Source organism: Heterodontus francisci, chromosome 1, assembly GCF_036365525.1.
Source record: "Heterodontus francisci isolate sHetFra1 chromosome 1, sHetFra1.hap1, whole genome shotgun sequence".
NCBI classification, from domain to species: domain Eukaryota; kingdom Metazoa; phylum Chordata; class Chondrichthyes; order Heterodontiformes; family Heterodontidae; genus Heterodontus; species Heterodontus francisci.
This window is the reverse complement of record NC_090371.1, coordinates 46,528,951-46,555,815: the sequence shown is the minus strand read 5'-3', so window position 1 is coordinate 46,555,815 and position 26,865 is coordinate 46,528,951. Positions and strand designations below refer to the sequence as shown.

Below are 26,865 nucleotides of genomic sequence, written 5' to 3'. Positions count from 1 at the left end.
TGATAGTCCAGGATAGAAAAAAATGTAATAAGGATTAAAAAGTAGTGATCTGCTGTGCATTTCCAATCAGCATTTTTTTTCTATCCTGGACTATCACCGTTCTGAAGAAGGGTCACTGACCTGAAACATTAACTCTGGTTCTCTCTCCACAGATGCTGCCAGACCCGCTGAGTATTTCCAGCATTTCTTGTTTTTATTTCAGATTTCCAGCTTCTGCAGTATTTTGCTTTTATGTTACTATCACAGATGATCTCCTGCCCCACTGAACTTATTTCTTCCTATCTTGACTCTCTTTTCTTCGCTGGTCCAGTCTCTTCTCACCTACATCCGTGACTCTTCTGACGCCCTACGTCATTTTGACCATTTCCAATTTCCTGGCAGCAACTGCGTCCTCTTCACTATGGACGTCCAATCTCTGTACACCTCCATCCCCTACCAGTACGGTTTGAGGGCTCTCCGCTTCTTCCTTGAACAGAGGCCCCATCCACCACCACCCTCCTCCGCCTGGTTGAACTTGTTCTCACATTGAACAACTTCTCCTTCAACTCCTCTCACTTCCTTCAAGTAAAAGGTGTTGCTATGGGTACCCGCATGGGTCTTCGTTATGCCTGTCTTTTTGTGGGATATGTCAAACATTCCTTGTTCCAGTCCTACTTAGGCCCCCTCCCCCAACTCTTTTTCCGGTATGTTGATGACTGTATCGGTGCCATTTCCTGCTCCCGCCCCGAACTGGAAAACTTTATCAACTTTGCTTCTAATTCCCACCCTTCTCTCACCTTTACATGGTCCATCTCCGACACTTCTCTTCCCCGACTTCTCTGTCTCCATCTCTGGGGATAGGCTTTCTACTAATATCCATTATAAACCCACCGACTCCCACAGCTACCTCGACTGCACTTCTTCACACCCTGCCTCCTGTAAGGACTCCATTCCATTCTCCCAGTTTCTCCATCTCCAGCACATCTGCTGTGATGATGCTACCTTCCATGACAGCGCTTCTGATATGTCTTCCTTTTTCCTCAACTGAGGATTCTCCCCCCCCCCACCCCCCACTGTGGTTGACAGGGCCCTCAACTGTGTCCGGCCCATTTCCCGCACCTCTACCCTCACCCCCTTACCCTCCCTCCCAGAACTGTGACAGGGTTCCCCTTGTCCTCACTTTCCACCCCATCAGCCTCCATATCCTAAGGATCATCCTCCACCATTTCCGCCACCTCCAGCGTGATGCCACTACCAAATGCATCTTCCCCTCCCTTCCCCTGTCAGCATACCGAAGGGATTGTTCCCTCCGTGACACCCTGGTCCACTCCTCCATTACCCCCAGCAGCTCATCCCCTTCCCACAGCATCTTCCCCTGCAATCGCAGGAGGTGTAATACCTTCCCATTTACCTCCTCTCTCCTCACTATCCCAGGCCCCAAACACTCCTTTCAGGTGAAGCAGCGATTTACTTGTACTTCTTTCAATGTAATATACTGTATTCGCTGCTCACAATGTGGTCTCCTCTACATTGGGGAGACCAAACGCAGACTGGGTGACCGCTTTGCGGAACACCTCCACTCAGTCCGCAAGCGGGATCCCGAGCTTCCGGTTGCTTGCCATTTCAACACTCCTCCCTGCTCGCATGCTCATATCTCTGACCTGGGATTGCTGCAGTGTTCCAGTGAACATCAACACAAGCTCGAGGAACAGCATCTCATCTACCAATTAGGCACACTACAGCCTGCTGGACTGAACATTGAGTTCAATAATTTCAGAGCATGGTGGGCCCCCCATTTTACTTTTATTTTTAGTTATTCTTTTCTTTTTCCTTTTTTTATATATTTTTTTGTGTTTATTTTATTTCATCTTAGTTTGTTCAGTTTGCTTACCCACTGTTTTTTTTTCATGTTTGTACTTGCGGCTGTTCAATTTGCAGTCCGTTAACACCCTTTCTGTACAAATGCTTTGTCTTTCAACACATCATCAACGTATCTTTGCTCCATGACCTTCTGGTCAGCTATTCTGCGACCTTGTCCTATCTGCACCTTCTCCTTTGTTATCTCTTGCCCCACCCCCACTTTACTTGCTTATAACCTTTTCCTTCTTTGGCCTCCTTATCTCGAGAGACAATGGATAAGCGCCTGGAGGTGGTCAGTGGTTTGTGAAGCAGCGCCTGGAGTGGCTATGAAGGCCAATTCTAGAGTGACAGACTCTTCCACAGGTGCTACAGAAAAATTTGTTTGTTGGGGCTGCTACACAGTTGGCTCTCCCCTTGCGCCTCTGTCTTTTTTCCTGCCAACTACTAAGTCTCTTCGACTCGCCACACTTTAGCCCCGCCTTTATGGCTGCCCGCCAGCTCTGGCGGACGCTGGCAACTGACTCCCATGACTTGTGATCAATGTCACAGGATTTCATGTCGCGTTTGCAGACGTCTTTAAAGCAGACGTATTTTTATAACCTTTTACATTTCTAATATTTGCCAGTTCTGAAGAAGGGTCACTGACCTGAAATGTTAACTCTGCTTCTCTCTCCACAGATGCTGCCAGACTTGCTGAGTGTTTCCAGCATTTCTTGTTTTAATTTGAAAGAGGAAGGTGATTTAACACTTTTTGGGTGGGAATTTCATTAGTATTTCAGTACTAGGACATAAAGGCCTGCTCAGGTCAGGGAAAAAAAAACCGACCCGAACCCGACAGAACCACATCGGACCCAAGCACGACCTGGCCCGAGTCCTTCCATTTTTACCCGACCCGAGCCCAGCCCGACCTGACCACCGGAGTGTTCACTTTACCTACCTTATGACTCCGAATCCATTTTTCACTTTTTCAGTTTGTGCAGACAAGCAACAAAAACTGTAATTGGACTTGAAAGGTTGTTTAAAAAGATTAAGGTTGGAGCCACGAAGACAGTGATGGTTTGGTCACGAGTTAAACATATTGCACTGTATGTGTGTAGACTAGCGTCTTGACCGTGATCATTTTATATTTTTATATAAATACTGTATATTTTATAATAATTAAACACTCAGGACTTTCCTGGTCTCTGCATCTCAGCTGCTCACTGGATAAACTTGCAGCAAGTATTTCAAAGAACAAACAACAGGAACAGGCCATTCGGCACTTCAAGCCTGCGCCGATCTTGATGCCTGCCTAAACTAACACCTTCTGCACTTCCGGGGCCCATAGCCCTCTATTCTCTTCCTATTCATGTATTTGTCAAGATGTCTCTTAAACGTCACTATCGTATCTGCTTCCACCACCTCCCCTGGCAGCAAGTTCCAGACACTCACCACCCTCTGTGTAAAAAAACTTGCCTCGCACATCCCCTCTAAACTTTGCCCCTCGCACCTTAAACCTATGTCCCCTAGTAACTGACTCTTGCACCCTGGGAAAAAGCTTCTGACTATCCACTCTGTCCATGCCGCTCATAACTTTGTAAACCTCTACCATGTCGCCCCTCCACCTCCGTCGTTCCAGTGAAAACAATCCGAGTTTTTCCAACCTCTCCTCATAACTAATGCCCTCCAGACCAGGCAACATCCTGATAAACCTCCTCTGTACCCTCTCCAAAGCCTCCACATCCTTCTGGTAGTGTGGCGACCAGAATTGCACGCAATATTCTAATTTCAACCAGTAAAGCAGGAGTCTAGGTAATGTATAATGATATTTTCTGAGCCTTTGGGCAATTGCTGTTTATTTTATGCAATACAGATACTGATACAGTGTGGCACAACCTGTCTGGGCACAACTCCATGTTGGTTGAAGGATAACTATTGGTTTCTGTGATATCAGGCAGATTGGCTACTGTTTTATCTGATCGTGTGAACACAAGTGACGTGCTGGTGTTGCAGCTGACCAGTAGGTTATTGGTGTTTTTAGAGGCTGTGCTGATTGCAGTGGTTTCATTGGGGTTTATTAATCTAGTTTTACAGGGGAAAGGGAATTATGAAAGGTTCTGAGTTCTCAGAAAAATACACTTTAACAGTCATTTAAATTGTTTCTTAAATTGGCAGCCGTACCTTCAGCTGCCTAGACCCTAAACTCTGGAATTCCCTCTCTCAACTTTTCCGCCTCTCTCCTCCTTTAAGAAACTCCTTAAAATCTGTGTCTTTGACCAAACTTTTAGTCACCACTAATATCTTCTTATGTGGCTCGGTGTCAAATTTTGTTTCTTGCTCCTGTGAAGCACCTTGGAATGTTTTGCTATATTAAGGGTGCTATATACATGTTAAATGAATTGGTTTCTACTTTATTCTAGTATTGTTGGATCCTGAAAGGAAAGGGGAAGTAATAGTTTCTTGGGGGTAGAGAGCAATAGTTGTTTCACAGATGCAGCTTAAATGAATTTTTTGGAGTATCTGACTCCCCTAGCAGTTCAGTGGGTAACTACATTGTACCACTGAGCCAAAAACACCACAAAGGCCACAGGTCTGGGCTAATTTAACTGATCTTTGGCAGTGTGGATTTTTTAAAAATTCCTTCATGGATGTCACTGGCAAGGCTAGCATTTGTTACCCATCTCTAATTGCCCTTGACAACTGAATGGCTTGCTAGGCTATTTAAGAGGGCAGTTAAGAGTCAACCACATTCCCAGGACATTACTGCAGGAGTTCCTTAGGGTAGTGTCCTAGGCCCAACAATCTTTAACTGCTTCATCAATGACCTTCCCTCGATCGTAAGGTCAGAAGTGGGGATGTTTGCTGATGACTGCACAATGTTCAGCACCATTTGCAACTCCGCAGATACCGAAGCAGCACATGTCCATATGCAGCAAGACCTGGACAACATCCAGGCTTGGGCTGATGTGTGGCGCGAATGTTACTTGCCACTTAAGTGCCAGGCAATGACCATCTCAACCAAGAGAGAATAACCATCTCCGCTTGACGTTCAATGGCATTACCATTGCTGAATCCCCCACTATCAACATCCTGGGGGTCACTATTGACCAGAAACTGAACTGGACCAGCCACATAAATGCTGTGGCTAGAAGAGGAGGTCAGAGATTGGGAATTCTGTGGCAAGTAACTCACCTCCTGACTCCCCATTGCCTGTCCACCATCTACAAGGCACAAGTCAGGAGTGTGATGGAATACTCTCCACTTGCCTGGACGGGTGCAGCTCCAACAACAGTCAAGAAGCTTGACACCATCCAGGACAAAGCAGCTCACTTGATTGGCACCCCACTGAGGCACAGTGGCAGCAGTGTGTACCATCTACAAGATGCACTGCAGCAATTCACCAAGGCTCCTTCGACAGCACCTTCCAAATCCATGACCTCTACCACCTAGAAGGATAAGGGCAGCAGATGCATGGGAACACCACCACCTGTAAGTTCCCCTCCAAGCCACACACCATTCTGACTTGGAACTATATCGCCATTCTTTCAGTGTCGCTGGGTCAAAATCCTGGAACTCCCTTCCGAACAGCACTGTTGGTGTACCTATACCCAAGGACTGCAGCGATCAAGAAGGCAGCTCACCACCACCTTCTCAAGGGCAATTAGGGATGGGCAATAAATGGGCAATGCCCGCATCCCCTGTATGAATAAAAAAACACATTGCTGTGGGTGTGGAGTCACATGTAAGCCAGACCAGGTAAGGGTGGTAGATTGCCTTACCTAAGGGATGTCACAATAGTTCTTCATATCCTTGGTCTAGGAACAGAAAAGATGAGTAAGGGTTTTGTGCTACTGATTGCTGTTTGAAATAGTCATGAAAGGGATATTGGGTGATGACAGGGTCAGGCTTGGCTTTCATGTACTCACAAATTAATAGCACACTGATGTACTGTGGGATCACAGAAGGAAAACAGCCATCCTGGCAAGGTATTGAACACATAGAACCATATTTGCAGCAACGAGCAAGAGGGCAGGAAGAAGTATATTTTAGCGAAAAATATACATTTAATTACTGATCATACATACTTAGATATGTTCTGCCTCTCTCCCACTCACTCTTTCATCTAGGTTAATTTTAGATGGTGCCCCTCTAATTGCAATACACAAGGCAAGGTACTACAAGAAGACGGATGGCTTATCACTTGGGCCAGGACCTTTTATCACTGGGCTGGAATATGCAACAGATGTCAAGGCCACAGTAGTAGGAAAGCCAGAGAAACCATTCTTCCTTGAGGCCCTCCGAAGCATTGGATGCCAACCAGATGAGGCAGTCATGATTGGTGATGTATGTACTAAACTTCTGTCTGCCTCTTTTTCACCCCTCGCCCCCCACTCCAACACATTTTGAAAAATTCAACTTTTGGCATTATCTCTGCTCCTTTGGTCTAAAATATGAACAGTCTGGTCAATGACATATCTAATGGTTAATACTGCCCTTTATTGGTTAGATTCTGCTGGTGTTTTCAATTTCAAAACAAATTTATACCAGAGTCTAATAAATAAGAATTATTCAGTCACTCCTATCACACGATGGGATTTCTGTTTGTTTTACATGCACACTTTTTGGTAATTCTTTGTACTCTTCCTTTATTGGGAATGGAATGGAACACCTTTCCGACTTTGGCACTGAATCTTGGCAGCCAGCACTCCCGGGTCAGGGAAAGGGTAGAATTTCTTTGCCTTGGACTCGGAAGAACATTATCCATTACTGCACCTGCATCTGTTATCCAGTGTTGATTTATTTGGAGTCTCTCTAGGAAGTTTCACAGTGCCAGGTCCAGTTTGCTGGGTATTTTTTACTTTCATTTCAATTATTTATGACTACTTTAGCAGTTAGGCTGTATTATGGATACTTTTACAGTGATCCAGGGATTGCTACAACCTGCCATTTCTTTAGAATGAATTCATATGTGTTTTTAGAGATTTCACACTTGATATTTTCCTTGGGTTCAGTACCAGAGAACACTTCCAAAAGTGAGTCCCTACTCTCCATGATCGGTAATGCTCCTTTACCTGTCCACTATAAACACAGCGAGCTCAGTGGTCTAACAGAGAACCCTTGACACTATTTTGGTTTACCATCATATCCGGTGATGCCTCCACCTTCTGCAAAACTCTGCCTGTTGCTGAAGGTCTAAGTTACTAAGTTGATTTTTATTGAACAGCAAACAAACAAATGGTAGAGAAAATAAATTTACAGTAGCTGCATCACGCCACACAAGAGCCAGGCAATGACCATCTCCAACAAGAGAGAATCTAACCATCTCCCCTTGACATTCAATGGCATTACGATCACTGAAAACCCCACTTTTAACATCCTGGGGGATACCATTGACCAGAAACTGAACTGGAGTATCCATATAAATACTGTGGCTACAAGAGCAGGTCAGAGGCTAGGAATCCTGCAGTGAGTAACTCACCGCCTGACTCCCCAAAGCCTGTCTACCACCTGCAAGGCGCAAGTCAGGAGTGTGATGGAATACTCTCCACTTGCCTGGATGGGTGCAACTCCAACAACACTCAAGAAGCTCGACACCATCCAGGACAAAGCAGCTTGATTGGCACCCCATCCACCACCACCTTCAATATTCACTCCCTCCACCACCGACGCACAGTGGCAGCAGTGTGTATCATCTACAAGATGCACTGCAGCAGTGCACCAAGGCTCCTTCGACAGCACCTTGCAAACCAGCGACCTCTACCACCTAGAAGGACAAGGACAGCAGATGCATGGGAACACCACCACCTGCAAGTTCCCCTCCAAGCCACACACCATCCTGATGGTCAGCCATTTAAATGTTTTCCCACACAAATAAAGCCATCAGTACACCATATATATTGTGTACTTCAAAATGATGCACAGGATGCTTTTTTTTTTTCCAACTCAATGGTTTGACCCCAACCCAACCAAACCATCCTGTCATGTTTGTTGCTGTAACAAAATCTAATTCTCACCTGATTGCCTAGTCTATTGTGTTCTAAAATTCTGTTGCAATCAACCACAGAAATACCATTGATAGCCAAATACACTATATAGATCTTCAATTGTAAATCAAATGGACTGGCCATTTGATGTAAGTGAAAATTATGAATTGATTTTTTTTTTACAGTTTGGTTCTGAAATACCCTAACAAACAGTGGAGGAAGCAGAATTAATTATAGAACATAAACACTTAGAACGGAATAAATGGAAAGTTATTTCAGTGAGCTGGCATAGGTGCAATGGAGAGAATGTATGAATCAAATTATATGCAAGCAAAAACAGTAGTTTTATTGGTCATTGGAATTTTGTTTATTCTTCCACACTCCAGATTTTCTTTGCTTCTTACTCATGGTGGGGTCATGGTGTCACATGTACTGGCTGCCCTCTAGTGCACCAGTTTGGTGACATTTCCTCACTGATTTGTTTTGACAGTGGACGCTGAGGGGCCTCAAGCCAAAACAATATTCACCTATTTCCACTGTCCTTTCAGCAGGAATCATTTAGTAGCAATCAGAAGAAGGAAGCCTATCTGACTGCCCCCTCTCCCTCAATTCAGGGAGGTTGAAGCCAATTATACCACTACCTTATTTACTAAACACCCACTATATATATATATATTGATTCTTTAAAAGCTATTATTCTGCTTCCAGCACTGTTTCTGGTAGGGTATTCCAGCACCTAACTGGAAAAAACATAACTTTCCCTTCATTTTTTGATTTTAAATTTATGCTTTCTGGTTACCACCTCACCAACCAATGGAAATGTTTTTTTCTTAATTACTTTTTGAAAACTTTCAGAACTTTGAACAGCTGTATTGGCTCTCTTAACCTTCTCTGCTCCAAAAAGCAAACCCTTAAACCCCTTAGAACTGCTATCCAAATGAATCTATTCTGCACCCTCAATTTTCTTGACCTCCTTCCTTAAAGTAAGGTGCCAAAATTGGACACGCTATTCCAACTGTGGCCTAATCAATAGTTTAAGTTCATTGGAACCTCTTTGCCTTTATATTCTATGCCTAACACTTCAAAATCTCAGATCTTGTATGTTTTTATAGCATGATGAGTTTGTCCGTCCAGTGTGAAGATTTGTGTATCACCCCCTAAGCTACTCTACTTCTCTACTTTTAACCTTCCCCCTCCACCCCCACCTTCCTGAGTACGAAATGGAGGCCTGATAATGAATAGAGGTAAAACAAACAGCACTTTGTTAAGCAGTAAAGTCACTTCAACTCAGCTCTCGTCCTCCACACAGAGTAATTTTGCAACCTATTCCTCCCTGCCCCAACCTCTGACTAGGAGTCGTCCCACACATGATACCCCAAGCTCATTGCACTTTACCTATTACAATAACCACCCCACCTCTTTTTCCCAGCCATACCACCAGTTTCCCCACCCCACCCCTGCCCATCCCAATTGCAAGTATTTTTCCTCGTTGAATGCTGGCTATTCCATGCCACCCTTCTCCCTAAGCTTGTGATCTAAATTCCTCAGCCACAGTACTTCCTTCTGCTTTTCCTTCCTCTTCCCTCCTCCACCTTCTCTTCCTCTCCCACCCCCCCCCCCCACAAACCGCTTTGCCTTCCTCTTTAGCCTTCCCCTCCGCTTTGCTGTCCTCTTTGCCTTGCCTTCCTCTTCGCTCACCCCTCTGCTTTGCCTTGCTCTTCGCCCCCCCCACCTGCTTTGCCATCTTTTTCACCCCCCCCCCCACAGCTTTGTCGTCTTCGCCTCCCCTGCTATACCTTCCTCTTCGCACCCCCCCCCCCCCCCCACCTCCGCTTTGCCTTCCTCTTCGGCCCTCCCCCCCCTCCGCTTTGCCTTCTTCTTCGCCCCTCCCCCCCGCTCTGCTTTGCCTTCCTCTTCATCCTCCCCTCCGCTTTGCCTTCTTCTTCGCACCCCCCCGGCTTTGCCTTCCTCCGCTTTGCCTGCCTCATTGACCCCCCCCCCACTTTGCCTTCCTCTTCGCCCTCCCATTTTGTCAAAATCTTTGCCCCCTCCACCTTGCCTTCCTCTTCGCTCCCCTGTCCCCTGCTTTGCCATCCACTTCGCTCCCCCCACCCCCCCCCCCGCTCTACCTTCCTCTTTTTCCCCCCCCACTTAGCCTTATTCTTCGCCCTCCCATTTTACCATCCTCTTCCCCCACCCCCCTCCGCTTCTCTTCCTCTTGCTTCTTATCCCACTCCCCCATCAGTTCTATTGTTTGCCACCCTTTTACCCTATTTGACCTGAATAATTCAAATTAGTTTTTACTACCCATCTGCAATGTATACATACCATTATTTATAGCTGTCTGATCCAAAAAACAATAATTAATCACTAGCTACACTGTTTTCAGTCCTTTAAGTACCTTCCTATCCATGTTGTCATATTGCTCTTAATGCCATGTGACTTCATTTTGTGAACAATCTGCCTGCCCAGCGACCTATCAAATATATACCTACTACCGATTTTGAGCTGACTGATCTATAATTACCTTGTTTATCCTTTCTTAAATAGAAGTGTTACATTGGCAACCCTCCCAACCTCTGGCACAATTTATATCAAAGGATGGTTGAAAGATTATGGTCAAACTGTCCGCTATTTTGTTTCTCACTTCAGTCTGCATTCTAGGATGCACATTATCAGCTTCGGTGCCTTTTTCACTTGAGTTCTATCAGTTCCTTATCTGCAGTTAACCACCACTTTGTCTTGTACGCTTCCATTACTGCTATACAATATGCTTCTGTGAAAACCGAAGCAAAATCCTCCTTTTGTATCCTTCATCCTCCATAAGATTATTTTGTTTTTCATTTCTAATTGACCCGACCCTTACTTTAACTATTCTTTCACATTTTAGGTGTTAGGAAATTCTTTGTAGTTCCCTTTTGAGATTTTCTTCACTCCTTCTCTTAGCCTTCTTAATCTTTGTTGCTTCCTCTATATTTTCTATTGCTTTATTTTCTTTTCTGTCCCATCACCTGATCTGCGTATCTTGTATAGAGAGGAAGAAATGTTAATTTGGAATAATTCCCTCTACCAATAGGATGCTAGAGATGATGTCGGTGGAGCACAAAATGCTGGAATGCTGGGTATTTTGGTAAAAACCGGTAAGTGTGTTTGGAATTAACGACTTTCAAAACTTCCAGTGAATGTTTTGTTTTGCTCATACTACTTTAGTCTGTACAGTTTCCCAATAGAAAGGGTGACCAGCAGACCCGATTCCATTCTCTGGCAGTGCCTCTATGCAATTGCCCATGAATAGATGCATCGAGGAAACTGATTTTCACCAGCTATCTGTAATATTTATTAGTAATTGTGAATATAGCACACAGATCCTGTAAGTGTTATCATTTAACTTCTATAACACTCTCTCTGTCTCACTTTGTTGATTAACTGAATGTAAATCTGTGCCCTAATAATGCATTGTGCATTATACGGACATTACAACTCTATGGTTATAAATTAGCGTATCATCCAACTCACTATAAGCAACATCACGGGATGTCTGTTAACACTATAATTTTTATGTGCGCTGACCTACAATGGCTCCTGGTCAAGCAGCACTGCGATTTAAAAATTCTCATTCTTGTTTTCCAATACCTTCACCTCTCCCTATCACTATAACTTCCTGAAGCCCTGCACCCCTCCAAGATATCAGCACTTCTTCAATTCTGGCCTCTTGTGCATCCTTTGTTTTAATTGCTTTGCCATTGGCCCTGCTTTCAGCTGCCTGGGCCCTAAGTTCTGGAATTCCCTTTCTAAACCCCTCTTACCTTTCAAAACTTACCTCCTTGACCAAGTTTTTGATCACCTATTAAATCCTAATCTATCCTGAAATGCTCAGTATCACATTTTGTTTGGTAACGCTCCTGTGAAGCACCTTGGGACATTTTACTGCATTAAAGGTGCTATGTAAATGCAAGTTGTAATTGTTGCCCAATAAGTCCAGGAATATCAGAATGATTTTAGTTTGGAGATACAGCACTGAAACAGGCCCTTCGGCCCCCGAGTCTGTGCCGACCATCAACCACCCATTTATACTAATCCTACACTAATCCCATATTCCTACCACATTCCCACCTGTCCCTATATTTTTCCCTACCACCTACCTATACTAGGGGCAATTTCTAATGGCCAATTTACCTATCAACCTGCAAGTCTTATTTCCACTTTGTAAACCAAGTGTTAACATTAATATAGTTGATATCTGTTAGATGGCCAGATGCAGAATACAGTTCTGTTCCAATTGTCTGCATCAGCCCATAGTTTGAGTTTTAGTTCTAGAGATACAGCACTGAAACAGGCCCTTCGGCCCACTGAGTCTGTGCCGACCATCAACCACCCATTTATACTAATCCTATATTCCTACCACATCCCCAACTGTCCCTATATTTCCCTACCACCTACCTATACTAGGGGCAATTTATAATGGCCAATTTACCTGCCAACCTGCAAGTCTTTTGGCTGTGGGAGGAAACCGGAGCACCCGGAGAAAACTCACGCAGACACAGGGAGAACTTGCAGACTCCACACAGGCAGTACCCAGAATTGAACCTGGGTCGCTGGAGCTGTAAGGCTGCGGTGCTAACCACTGCGCCACTGTGCTGCCCCATCTTCAGAAAAGCACCCAACTGCATTTTTATTTGTCTGTGACTTGAGTTCCCTGATTCTGTGCTCCATGTAAGAGCAAATTTTGTGCTGTGAGCTTACATTTAACTAGGAACTGGGTTCAGACTACTCAAACTTGTCAAGTTGGGCCCTCACATCTGGCATAAAGAGAAGACTGAAGACAACTATTAAAACCAAATCCTTACTTCTATTGATAACTATTAGGAACTGCAACCAAGCAAGGATCACTAGTACAGGGAGAAAGTTTCTACAGCATTCTCACTATGACCAGTTATTACTATTTTCCATGATATTGCTCACAGGCCTGGAGTATGATGTACTGCTTAAGGTACAATTACAGAATTTAGGATTGCAAGCAAAGCTAGATATTAAAATAATGTCCCCTCCCTTTCACATTAATGCATGCAGACACAAGAATGGACTTGGCAAAAGCAGTTAATGTTTTGTCACTAAGTTGTCTGAAAAGAAGCTGACTGAAGACCTGGTTTAAAAAAAAATGGGCTTCTAAGACAAAATGATAATAGAGTCATAGAGTTATACAGCACAGAAACAGGCCCTTCGGCCCATCGTGTCTGTGCCGGCCATCAAGCACCGAACCATTCGAATCCCATTTTTCAGCACTTGGCCCGTAGCCTTGTATGCTATGGCATTTCAAGTGCTCATCTAAATAGTTCTTAAATGTTGTGAGTGTTCCTGCCTCCACCACCTCTTCAGGCAGTGCATTCCAGATTGCAACCACACTCTGAATGAAAAAATCTTTCCTCAAATCCCCTCTAAACCTCCTGCCCCTTACCTTAAATCTATGCTCCCTGGTTATTGACCCCTCCACTAAGGGAAAAAGTTTCCTCCTATCTAACCTATCAATGCCCCTCATAATGTTATCTACGTCAATCAGGTCCCCCCTCAGCCTTCTCTGTTCTAAGGAAAACGACCCTCGCCTTTTCAGTCTCTCTTCATAGCTGAAATGCTCCAGCCCAGGCAACATCCTGGTGAATCTCCTCTGCACCCTCTTCAGTGCAGTCACATCCTTCCTATAGTGTGGTGCCCAGAACTGTACACAGTACTCCAGCAGTGGCCTAACTGGCGTTTTATACAGCTCCATCACAACCTCCCTGCTCTTATATTCTGTGCCTCGGCTAATAAAGGCAAGTATCTCGTATGCCTTCCTAACCACCTTATCTACCTGTGCTGCTGCCTTCAGTGATCTATGGACAAGTACACCAAGGTCCCTCTGACCCTCTGTACTTCCTAGGTTCCTACCATCCATTGTATATTCCCTTGCCTTGTTAGTTCTGCCAAAATGCATCATCTCACACTTCTCAGGATTAAATTCCATTTGCCACTGCTCTGCCCATCTTACCAACCCATCTATATCGTCCTGTAATCTAAGGCTTTCCTGTTTACTATTTACGACACCACCAATTTTCGTGTCATCTGCGAACTTACTGATCATACCTCCTATATTCACGTCTAAATCATTAATGTACACTACAAACAGCAAGGGTCCCAGTACCGATCCCTGCAATACACCACTGGTCACAGGCTTCCACTCGCAAAAACAACCCTCGACCATCACCCTCTGCTTCCTGCCACTTAGCCAATTTTGGATCCAATTTGCCAAATTGCCCAGGATTCCATGGGCTCTTACCTTCTTAACCAATCTCCCATGCGGGACCTTATCAAAAGCCTTACTGAAGTCCATGTAGACTACATCAACTGCTTTACCCTCATCGACACATCTAGTCACCGACAGATTACCAAATGTCTTGGGTATCAGCACAGCTGTGATGAACCAAATGGCCTCTTGTGCTGTATCATTCTATGATTCTTCTAGAACGCAGTGGGTCCTGTGCTACTTGAACAACTGTCAGTTGTGGAATGTTAGAAGTCAGTACCATGGTGTCACTCATCTAGCTCTATGTATCTGCTCGCCTCTAGTTGACTTCCTTAAAGTCAGTCAGACATATATCATGAAAAATCCTTTGAAGGTGTGCTGAGATAAAGGAACATTTAAAAAGAACTGTGACCATCAGAACCACATTAGATTAACCATAGACAATAATGTGAACCAAGCTTTGGTCTTCTGCAGGTCAGTAAATCTGAATTGAAGAACTTGCCCATTTTAAACATATTAACACAGTCAGGCCACTACTGTTAGAAGGGTCTCCATTCAAATACAATGACAGCAATGAAAGGACGTAGACCAAGGCCTTATCCTGAGGTGTGGAAATTAGCCAGACTGTAATGTGCATTCTTTATAACTCAGAAGCTATGAGTAATGTCTGACTTTAAGCCTATGTATGCCATCGTCACCAAGACAAAGATCTGGAAAATATCCTTGACAAAAAATGCTTCATTTTGTTGTATACCAATCAATCTCTCTCTCTCTGCTGCAACTTGTATTAACAGTACAACATGTAGTGCTTCCCTCTAAACTTTCCTTTTTACTTCAAATTTCTAAATATGTCATGCTGCATTCTCTTCTTTTCGTCTTCCCTGTGGTGAAATCAAGATTCACTGTCTGAAACAAAAGCAAAATACTGTGGATGCTAGAAGTCTGAAATGAAAACAGAAAATGCTGGACATATTCAGCAGGTCTGGCGGCAGCTGTGAAGAGAGAAACAGAGTTAATGTTTCTGTTACGGTCAGGTGAGGAGGGTCCCCACGCTCCCCTCCTGTCCTTCCTCTTATTTGACCGCAATGGGGTTTATTCCTTTTTTAAACAGTGGTTGTGCTAACCACCTCAGTGTTTACCTTTTACCTTTAATGTGATTGTGAAAGAACCAATCGGATAGGTTTTCTTGAGTTTAAACAAGAAAGAGGTGAGTTTATTACATTTAATCTAAAACCGATCTAGAAAAAACTGATAAATTTATGCTACACATTCACACGAGACTCGCTCACACAAAAATAGATTAGAGAGGGAAAAGTAGATTTTCCTTGAAATCCTTGGTTGGTCAAAGTGCACTTTGTGCCTGGCCCGCTTGGCTCAAGGCTTTCTTGGAGGCAGACTTGCAGGTGGCTCTCTTCCCCTGGTCTCTGTTTGTAGCAATCTGTATATTTGGACGGTCCACAGGGTTTATTAAAGTTGCAAACTTCCAGAACTGATTTGTTTGTTAATATGGCTTTTCACCTCTCGAAAGTGGTTTGGCACCTCTGACCATACTACCTTGGCTCTTTTCTGCAGTAAGCCTGTCAGTGGGGCAGCTACAGTGCTGAAGTTTGGAATAAACTTGTGGTAAAACCCGCACATCCCCAGAAAATGCATGATTTCCCTTTTTGTCGTGGGGATGGGAAAATCCATCAGTGCTTGTACTTTTGCTGCCCTGGGCAGCACTCGCCCCTGACCTACAACATGCCCAAGGTAGGTCACTTGAACTTGAGCAAACCCGCTTTTTGCGAGGTTTACTACTAGGTCATCTGACTGTAACCGTTGGAAGAGGGCATCTAATTGAGCTAAGTGGTTCCCCCCAGCTCTCGGGAGCATTTCGGGAACAGTGATCATAATTCCATAGGTTTTAAGGTACTTGTGGATAAGGTAAGAGTAGTCCTCGGGTGAAGGTGCTAAATTGGGGGAAGGCTAATTATAACAATAAAAGCAAAATACTGCAGATGCTGGAAATCTGAAATAAAAACAAGAAATGCTGGAACCACTCAGCAGGTCTGGCAGCATCTGTGGAAAGAGAAGCAGAGTTAACGTTTCAGGTCAGTGACCCTTCTTCGGAATCATAACAAAATTAGGCAGGAACTGAAGAATTTAGATTGGGGGCGGCTGTTTGAGGGTAAATCAACATCTGACATGTGGGAGTCTTTCAAATGTCAGTTGATTAGAATCCAGGACCAGCATGTTCCTGTGAGGAAGAAGGATAAGTTTGGCAAGTTTCGGGAACCTTGGATAACGAGGGATATTGTGAGCCTCGTCAAAAAGAAAAAGGAAGCATTCGTAAGGGCTGGAAGGCTAGGAACAGACGAATCCCTTGAGGAATATAAAGACAGTAGGAAGGAACTTAAGCAAGGAGTCAGGAGGGCTAAAAGGGGTTATGAGAAGTCATTGGCAAACAGGATTAAGGAAAATCCCAAGGCTTTTTATACGTATATAAAGAGCAAGAGGGTAACCAGGGAAAGGGTTGGCCCACTCAAGGACAGAGAAGGGAATCTATGTGGAGCCAGAGGAAATGGGCGAGATACTAAATGAGTACTTTGCATCAGTATTCACCAAAGAGAAGGACTTGGTGGATGATGAGTCTAGGGAAGGGGAGTGTAGATAGTCTGGGTCATGTCGTTATCAAAAAGGAGGAGGTGTTGGGCGTCTTGCAAAGCATTAAGGTAGATAAGTCCCCAGGGCCTGATGGGATCTACCCCAGAATACTGAGGGAGGCAAGGGAAGAAATTGCTGGGTCCTTGCCAGAAATCTTTGCATCCTCATTGGCTACAGGTGAGGTCCCAGAGGACTGGAGAATAGCCAATGTCGTTCCTTTGTTTAAGAAGAGTAGCAAGGATGATCCAGGAAATTATAGGCCGGTGAGCCTTACGTCAGTGGTAGGGAAATTATTAGAGAGGATTCTTTGGGACAGGATTTACTCCCATTTGGAAACAAATGAACTTATTAGCGAGAGGCAGCATGGTTTTGTGAAGGGGAGGTCGTGTCTCACTAATTTGATTGAGTTTTTTGAGGAAGTGACGAAGATGATTGATGAAGGAAGGGCAGTGGATGTTGTCTATATGGACTTCAGTAAAGCCTTTGACAAGGTCCCGCATGGCAGGCTGATACAAAAGGTGAAGTCACATGGGATCAGAGGGGAGCTGGCAAGATGGATACAGAACTGGCTCGGTCATAGAAGACAGAGGGTAGCAGTGGAAGGGTGCTTTTCTGAATGGAGGGATGTGATTAGTGGTGTTCCGCAGGGATCAGTGCTGGGACCTTTGCTCTTTGTAGTATATATAAATGGTTTGGAGTAAAATGTAGCTGGTCTGATTAGTAAGTTTGCGGACGACACAAAGGTTGGTGGAGTTGTGGACAGTGATGAGGATTGTCAGAGGATACAGCAGGATATAGATCGGTTGGAGACTTGGGCGGAGAAATGGCAGATGGAGTTTAATCCGGACAAATGTGAGGTAATGCATTTTGGAAGGTCTAATGCAGGTGGGAGGTATGCAGTAAATGGCAGAACCCTTAGGAGTATTGACAGGCAGAGAGATCTGGGCGTACAGGTCCACAGGTCACTGAAAGTGGTAACGCAGGTGGATAAGGTAGTCAAGAAGGCATACGGCATGCTTGCCTTCATCGGTCGGGGCATAGAGTATAAAAATTGGCAAGTCATCTGCAGCTGTACAGAACTTTAGTTAGGTCACACTTAGAATATTGCGTGCAATTCTGGTCGCCACATTACCAGAAGGACGTGGAGGCTTTGGAGAGGGTACAGAAGAGGTTTACCAGGATGTTGCCTGGTCTGGAGGGCATTAGCTATGAGGAGAGGTTGGATAAACTCGGATTGTTTTCACTGGAACGACGGAGGTGGAGGGGCGACATGTTAGAGGCTTACAAAGTTATAGGCGGCATGGACAGAGTGGATAGTCAGAAGCTTTTTCCCAGGGTGGAAGAGTCAGTTACTAGGGGACATAGGTTTAAGGTGAGAGGGGCAACATTTAGAGGGGATGTGCGAGGCAAGTTCTTTACACAGAGGGTGGTGAGTGCCTGGAACTTGCTGCCGGGGGAGGTGGTGGAACAGGTACGATAACGACGTTTAAGAGGCATCTTGACAAATACATGAATAGGATAGGAATAGAGGGATACCGCCCCGGAAGTGCAGAAGGTTTTAGTTTAGACAGGCATCAAGATCGGCGCTGGCTTGGAGGGCCGAATGGCCTGTTCCTGTGCTGTACTGTTCTTTGTTTCTTACTTGTCACCTTGGCTTTGTACCATGAAACCTTTTGTCATTTAATCTCTCCTGCCCTCCACCCTATCTCAGACCTACTCTTTTGTTGCTCTTCAGCCCCCACCCCCCTCCGCCCGGCCTTCAGTTGCTCAAAACCTATTACATTTCTAACTTTTTGCCAGTTCTGATGAAAGGTCACAGACCTGAAATGTTAACTTTGTTTTTCTCTCCACAGAGACTGCCTGACCTGCTGAGAATTTCCAGCATTTTATGTTTTTGTTCCAGGTTTTCAGCATCCACAGTATTTTCCTTTTATACACATCAAAATATTTGGCTGCAAAACACTTTAGGATGTCCTGAGGTCGTAAAAGGCACTATATAAATGAAAGTGTGTTCGTTCTTTCTCACGACACTAACTACTGCTCTACTGCATGCTCTCTTAGAACCTGTAAAACTTGCATGTCTCAGATATCCCTTCCTCTTACAACCTGCAAGCCTTGTAAACCCAAGCCTGGCATTGGTTAAACACAAGTTCCTGATTTACCTTTTCTTCACTCCTTTTTTTCAACCTTGGTGATATCCTACACTCTGAAGCCTGAACCTTCACAAAGTTTTTCAATTTACAAATGACTGTGTTGGCTTTTAGTGGCATTTACATTTTCAGATCATTGTTTTCATGATGACACTGAACCACTTCAAAACTTCTGTAGTCAATAAGTGTCTGCTGTTAATTTTTTTAGTTTAATCAGTTTTTTTAGGGCGGCACAGTGGCGCAGTGGTTAGCACCGCAGCCTCACAGCTCCAGCGACCCGGGTTCAATTCTGGGTACTGCCTGTGTGGAGTTTGCAAGTTCTCCCTGTGTCTGCGTGGGTTTCCTCCGGGTGCTCCGGTTTCCTCCCACATGCCAAAGACTTGCAGGTTGATAAGGTAAATTGGCCATTATAAATTGCCCCTAGTATAGGTAGGTGGTAGGGAAATATAGGGACAGGTGGCGATGTGGTAGGAATATGGAATTAGTGTAGGATTAGTATAGATGGGTGGTTGATGGTCAGCACAGACTCGGTGGGCCGAAGGGCCTGTTTCAGTGCTGTATCTCTAAATAAATAAAAAAAATTCAAATGTTTTAATTGCAAAACAATCACAGCCTTTGATATATCTCCTGATACTCCTCTTACTGTTCATTTTTTTAAGGTAAATACCGACCTGGAGATGGAGGCAAAACAAGTCCTGCTCCGTATTTGATATGCAATGCTTTTCCACAGGCTGTCGAGCACATACTACAAAAACTTCTGTAAAAATTCATCAAACTGGAAAAAAATGTCAATAGTAACTACTATAAGGCACATTCTATAAAAGTTCACCAAACTACTCCAAGCTGTTGTCAAAAGACAGAATATCAATATTATTGGGTTGAAATTCTGCTAAGCACTATTAAATGGAAATACACATAGAAATTTTACACAGTTGCATTAACCAGGGATCTAAATTGCTGTGTAGTGATATTTCTGTTCCTATGTTCCTAGAAAACTTTGAAAAAATACTTGATCTCATCGTTCCAAACCACCATTGGAACAAGTAGCTGTTTATTAAATGAGTCTGGTGTTCTGGAATCTCTCCTAAGCTTTTCCACTGACATCTCTGAATCTGTGCCCTCTTGTCTTGGTATATCTACTATATTTACTGTATCTTGTAAGACGTCTCTTTGAGGTTGGAGAGCCATGGCCTATCTGAACACTCTTCCTACCTCAATGCTGTTTTCTAGGCTGTTTTTAAGCACAGCATACTCTCCTGTTTTCACCAGCCCAACCCCTCCCCTCCCTACCACCCCCCCCCCCACCCCCTCCACCCCCAGGCATGTCACAGCATCTAAAACTGCTTGCAATACTTCAGATGAGGTTTGCCATGGGCATTCATCGCATACCTGTGATTCACATTTTTGTACATAGTCCCATTGTGTCATCTAACGTGCTCAGCTCTTTTCAGCTTTCTTTTGACACATTGTTTCACACTTGCAATATTTGTGCCAATTTTACTTCCAATATGCAAAACCTTGCATTTATTTATATTGAACTTCAATATAATAATCAATGCAAATATATAACCTGTTGATTCTCTAATACCTTGGTTGCATCCTCAAGCTTGGAGTCAGCTCCAAATTAAATATTGCACTCTTGAGTTCAAGCTTTTATTTATCCCAGTAGGGGATCGTGAACTACCCCATTCAATACCTGCCCATTTCAATTTGGCTAGCCTTGAGCCACTGACCATAATTTAAGGAATTATTGAAGTCAGATTAATGAATCTATAATTGCCGGGCATGTTCTGTCGCCTTTTTAGACAATGGAAACTATGACTAAAAATTCTGCTGGGGCACAATCACGGCAGTTATACCAGGTTTTTACCTGCTAGAGTTCCTGAGGAGCTCTTGGCACTGGCTACTTTGCCACCTCCACCCCTGTTTCGGTTGGAAGTTAAAAAAAAAATCACCCCCTGTATTTCAGATTATACCTGACCTGCAAGTGCCAGACACGAGAATTGAGTACCTGAAATTGGTAAGGATTTCTCAACCACCTTCCGCCGCCAGTTTTTCAGTGGGCCGGGTCCTTGTCCATCACTTTTATGTGACCATTCCTGCAGACAAGGCTAGCGTTTTACAATATGCCAGTCACTTATGGGCAAATGGATTATAAAGATAGCAAATGAGGGAAGTGTGCCATTACCCATTTCCTAGAATTTGCATTGTGGGAACACTGGATGCAAGGAGGGTCTACTTGCCCCAGGGTTGATGAGATAGGATGGAATTTAAATTTTTAAATCCATCAGACCTGTGTAATTGATTGTAGAGAGGTCAATTGTACAGACATTAGCATCAAATTCAAAATGTAAGGGAAAAAATCCATGTTTTAGTCGCAGTTTGGAAGCTGGCGGCAGGACCACACTCCAGCAAGTCTCTTGATACCTGTCACACCTATTCATCGGTTACATTCCAAATGGATTCCTCAGTAGAGGCCAGGATGCCTGGCACAGTTATACAAATGTGAGGACAGAAAATCAGCTGGGATCAAGTTAGGATCTTTCTGGCAGGCATATGTTGCCCCACAGAAAAATTGTGCCCCAATTCTGCTAATGCAGAAAATCAGGCTATCATTTAACTTGTAGAGTTGCAACGAGACCAATTTACATGTACCATTTGTTCACCTGAAATATTTCATGCATAAAATTGTGGAAATTAACAATCTTACAGTTTGTGAAAGCATGTTAGGTGTATCTTCAGATGTAAAAATGACAAAATTATAAGTAATGGTAAGTATTTTTCAGTTGACTACAGGATTTTATCTTCGCATAATTAAAACTCTGGGCAAAAATATTGGGGTAATTTTAACCACGAAACAAGTGGGTTAGGTTGGGTGGATATTAACATTTTTAAAATCTCAAACCTGACCCAAGCTACCCACTTCCAGTTTTTACAGGGAGACACAGGCTGGCTTCCAGGCAGGACACCGCTTGAATAAAAAGATACACACTGTGGAATCAAACATCAATAGCATGCAGGTAAATCTGGATTTCCCAAGCTGCCCCTTGCCCCACACACAAAACCCGTCCTGGTTAAGATCAGGACTATTAAATTCAAGCTCAGGCTTTTGGGGGAAATTGAGGCTTCAGGTAATAGTGTAATAAAAGTTATAAAAGCTAATAAACCAATGGATAAATATATGAAAAATTATTTTGTATTTTTCAAAATCTGGTTTTAGACATTAGAAATGTCAATCTCGGGAAAAGTAGTAGATTATTTTCCAGAATTGAGTGAGTTTTTTTGGACTGTCGATCAGGATTCATTGTTTTCACGAGACTCTTATTTATATAGCGCCTTTCAGAGCCTTAGAACATCCCAAAGCAATTTATAGCCGATGTACCTTTGAAGTGTAGTCACTGCTGTAGTGAAGGAAATGAAACAGCTAATTTGCACACGGTAAAGCTCTACAGCCGGCAATGTGATTATGACTTGTTTTTTAAAAAGTGTTGGTTGCAGAGTGATAAATATTGGTCAGGACATCAGGGATGGCTCCCCTGCCCTTACAAAGAACACAAGAAATAGGAGCAGGAGTGGACATACGTCCCTTTGAGCCTGCTTCGCACAGTTCCAAGGGAACTTTTACGTTGATGTGACAGGGCAGACGAAGCCTTGGTTTAACATTTCGTCGGCACTGAGTGTCAACCTTGAGTTTTGTGCTCATGTCTCTAGATTGGGACTTGAACCCACAACCATCTGAATCAAAGGTTAGAATGCTACCCACTGAGCTAAAATTTCAGACAGTAAATCTTGATTTCAACAGCATGAGGATGAAGGGAAGCAGAATAGAATTTAGGGTACTATATATTTGGAAATTAGGAAGTAAAAAGAAAGTTTAGCAGATCACACCACATGCTGTAATACTGATAAAAGAGGTAAAATAAAAGTCGCAGGAGAGGTTGATCGTTACGGCTATGACCATGTAGGACACTGAGAACTCCCCTGCTCTTCTTCAAATAGTGTCATGGGATCTTTTACATCCACCTGAGCGAACAGACAGAGGCTGCAGTTTAACTCTTAACCCATCTTTGCAAACTACCGTCCTATCTCCAACCTCCCTTTCCTCTCCAAAGTCTTTGAACATGTTGTCGTCTCCCAAATCCATTCCTGTCTTTCCTAGAACTCCATGTTTGAATCTCTCCAATCAGGGTTCCATCCCTGCCACAGGACTGAATTCACAAACGGCATCCTGTATGACTGTGACAAAGGTAAACTTTCCTTCCTCATCCTTCTCCACCTGTCTGCAGCCTTTGACATGCCTCTCCACTGTCATCCCAGCTGGGTGGGACTGCTCTCACCTGGTTCCATTCTTATCTATCTAATCGTGGACAGAGAATCACTTGCAACAGTTTCTCTTCCTTCTCCTGGAACATGACCTCTGGTATCCCCCAAGGATCTATCCTTGACCCCCTCCTATTTCCCATCTATATGCTGCCCTCAGCGATGTCACCCAAAAGTGTTAGTTTTCACATGTATGCCGATGACCCCCTCACCAACACCTCTCTCAACTCCTCCACTGTTCCTAAATTATCAGACTGCTTATCGGATAGTACAGGATGAGCACAAATTTCCTCCAATACTGGGAAGACTGAAGCCATTGTTTTTCAGTCCCTGCTCCAAACTCCGTTCCCTCGCTACTGACTCCAACACTCTCCCTGGCAACAGTCTGAGATTAAGCCAGCCTGTTTGCAACCTTGGTGTCACATTTGATCCCAAGATGAGCTTCTGACCTCATATTCGTGCCATCACTAAGAGCACCTATTTTCACCTCCATAACATCTCCCGACTTCGCCCCTGTCCCAGCTCATCTGCTGCTGAAACGCTCATTCATGCCTTCGTTACCTCTCGACTAGACTATTCCAATACTCTCCTGGCTGGTCTACCACGTTCTACCCTCCATGAACTTAAGGTCATCCAAAACTTTGCTGCCCATGTCTTAACTCACACAAAGTCCTGTTCCCCTATCATCCCTGTGCGTGCTATCCTATATTGACCTATCTCTGTAATCTGCTCCATCTCACAACCCTGCGAGATATCAGTGCTCCTCTAATTCTGGTCTCTTGTGCATCCCCGATTTAATCATTCCTCCACGAGTGCCTGCGCCTTCTGTTGCCTGGGCCCAAAGCTCTGCAATAACCTCCATACACTTTTCTGCCCCTCTACCTCGCTTTCCTCCTTTAAAACACACCTTAAAACCTACCTCTTTGATCAAGGTTTTAATCATCTGACCCTAATAGCTCCTTTTGTGACTTGTTGTCATACTTTGTTTTATAATGCTGTGAAGCATCTTGGGATGTTTGATTACATTAAAGGTGCTATAAATATAAGTCGTTGTCTCATCTGAAAGACAGCACCTCAGGCCGTGCAACACTTCCTCAGTACTGCACTGGAGTGTCAGCCTAGATTTTGTGCTGATGTCTTAAGTGAAATTTGAACACACAATCTTATTACTCAGAGGCGAGAGTGCTCCTGACTGAGGCACAGACATACGAACATACAAACATACGAATTAGGAGCAGGAGTAGGCCACTCGACCCCTCGAGCCTGCTCTGCTATTTAATAAGTTCATGGTTAAACTGATTACTCCACATTTCCACCTACCCGAATAACCTTCCACCCCCTTGCATATCAAGAATCTATCTATCTCTGCCTTAAAAATATTCAAAGACGCTGCTTCCACTGCCTTTTGAGGAATAGAATTCCAAAGACTCATGACCCACTGAGAGAAAGAATTTCTCCTCATCTCTGTCTTAAATGGGCGACTCCTTATTTTTAAACAGTGACCCATAGTTTGAGATTCTCCCACAAGAGGAAACATCCTTTCCACATCCACCCTGTCAAGACCCCTCAGGATCTTATATGTTACAATCAAGTCGCCTCTTACTCTTCTAAATTCCAGCGGATACAAGCCTAGCCTGTCCAATCTTTCCTCATAAGACAGCCCACCCATTCCAGGTATTAGTCTAGTAAACCTTCTCTGCACTATCTCCAATGTATTTACATCCTTCCTTAAATAAGGAAACCAGTACTGTACACAGTACTCCAGATGTAGTCTCACCAATGCCCGATATAGCAGAAGCATAACCTCCCTACTTTTGTATTCAATTCCCCTTGCGATAAACGATAACATTCTATTAGTTTTCCTAATTACATGCTGTACCTGCAAACTAACCTTTTGCGATTCATGCACGAGGACACCCAGATCCCTCTGCATCTCAGAGCTCTGCAATCTCTTACCATTTAGATAATATGCTTCTCTTTTATTCTTCCTGCCAAAGTGGACAATTTCACACTTTCACACATTATACTCCATTTGCCAGGTCTATATCCCTTTGTAGCCTCCTTATGTCTTCACCACTTACTTTCCTACCCATCTTTGTGTCATCAGCAAATTTAGCAACAATACCTTTGGTCCTTTCATCCAAATCATTTATATAAATTGTAAAAAGTTGAGGCCCCAGCACAGATCCCTGAGGCACACCACTCGTTACATCTTGCCAACCAGAAAATGACCCATTTATGCCTACTCTCTGTCTCCTGTTAGCTAACAAAGAACAAAGAGAACAAAGAAAATTACAGCACAGGAACAGGCCCTTCGGCCCTCCAAGCCTGCGCCGATCCAGATCCTCTATCTAAACATGTCGCCTATTTTCTTAGGGTCTGTATCTCTTTGCTTCCTGCCCATTCATGTATCTGTCCAGATACATCTTAAAAGACGCTATCGTGCCCGCGTCTACCACCTCCGCTGGCAACGCGTTCCAGGCACCCACCACCCTCTGCGTAAAGAACTTTCCACGCATATCCCCCCTAAACTTTTCCCCTCGCACTTTGAGCTCATGACCCCTAGTAATTGAATCCCCCACTCTGGGAAAAAGCTTCTTGCTATCCATCCTGTCTATACCTCTCATGATTTTGTACACCTCAATCAGGTCCCCCCTCAACCTCCGTCTTTCTAATGAAAATAATCCTAACCTGCTCAACCTCTCTTCATAGCTAGCGCCCTCCATACCAGGCAACATCCTGGTGAACCTCCTCTGCACCCTCTCCAAAGCATCTACATCCTTTTGGTAATGTGGCGACCAGAACTGCACGCAGTATTCCAAATGTGGCCGAACCAAAGTTCTAAACAACTGTAACATGACCTGCCAACCCTTGTACTCAATACCCCGTCCGATGAAGGAAAGCATGCCGTATGCCTTCTTCACCACTCTATTGACCTGCGTTGCCACCTTCAGGGAACAATGGACCTGAACACCCAAGTCTCTCTGTACATCAATTTTCCCCAGGACTTTTCCATTTAATGTATAATTCACTCTTGAATTGGATCTTCCAAAATGCATCACCTCACATTTGCCCTGATTGAACTCCATCTGCCATTTTTCTGCCCAACTCTCCAATCTATTTATATTCTGCTGTATTCTCTGACAGTCCCCTTCACTATCTGCTACTCCACCAATCTTAGTGTCGTCTGCAAATTTGCTAATCAGACCACCTATACTTTCCTCCAAATCATTGATGTATATCACAAACAACAGTGGTCCCAGCACGGATCCCTGTGGAACACCACTGGTCACACGTCTCCATTTTGAGAAACTCCCTTCCACTGCTACTCTCTGTCTCCTGTTGCCCAGCCAGTTCTTTATCCATCTAGCTAGTACACCCTGGACCCCATGCGACTTCACTTTCTCCATCAGCCTACCATGGGGAACCTTATCAAACGCCTTACTGAAATCCATGTATATGACATCTACAGCCCTTCCCTCATCAATCAACTTTGTCACTTCCTCAAGGAATTCTATTAAGTTGGTAAGACATGACCTTCCCTGCACAAAACCATGTTGCCTATCACTGATAAGCCCATTTTCTTCCAAATGTGAATAGATCCTATCCCTCAGTATCTTCTCCAGCAGCTTCCCTACCACTGACGTCAGGCTCACCGGTCTATAATTACCTG

General features: G+C 44.0%; 1 protein-coding gene across 6 annotated transcripts in view; it reads left to right on the top strand.

Annotated features, from left to right (window-relative positions):
• hdhd2 (haloacid dehalogenase-like hydrolase domain containing 2) overlaps positions 1-25,772 on the top strand; it is a 49,114-nt gene extending 23,342 nt beyond the window's left edge. For 5 of the 6 annotated variants that reach the window (XM_068030202.1, XM_068030183.1, XM_068030193.1 and 2 more), the window contains 3 exons: positions 5,946-6,162; positions 10,879-10,942; positions 19,532-25,772. In XM_068030202.1, the coding sequence (XP_067886303.1) occupies positions 5,946-6,162; positions 10,879-10,942; positions 19,532-19,635 (385 nt within the window). In that variant the 3' untranslated portion in view covers positions 19,636-25,772. The remainder of the gene's footprint in view (positions 1-5,945; positions 6,163-10,878; positions 10,943-19,531) is intronic. The other variant, XM_068030174.1, reaches the window with a different exon arrangement.
• The last annotated feature ends 1,093 nt before the right edge of the window (positions 25,773-26,865 follow it).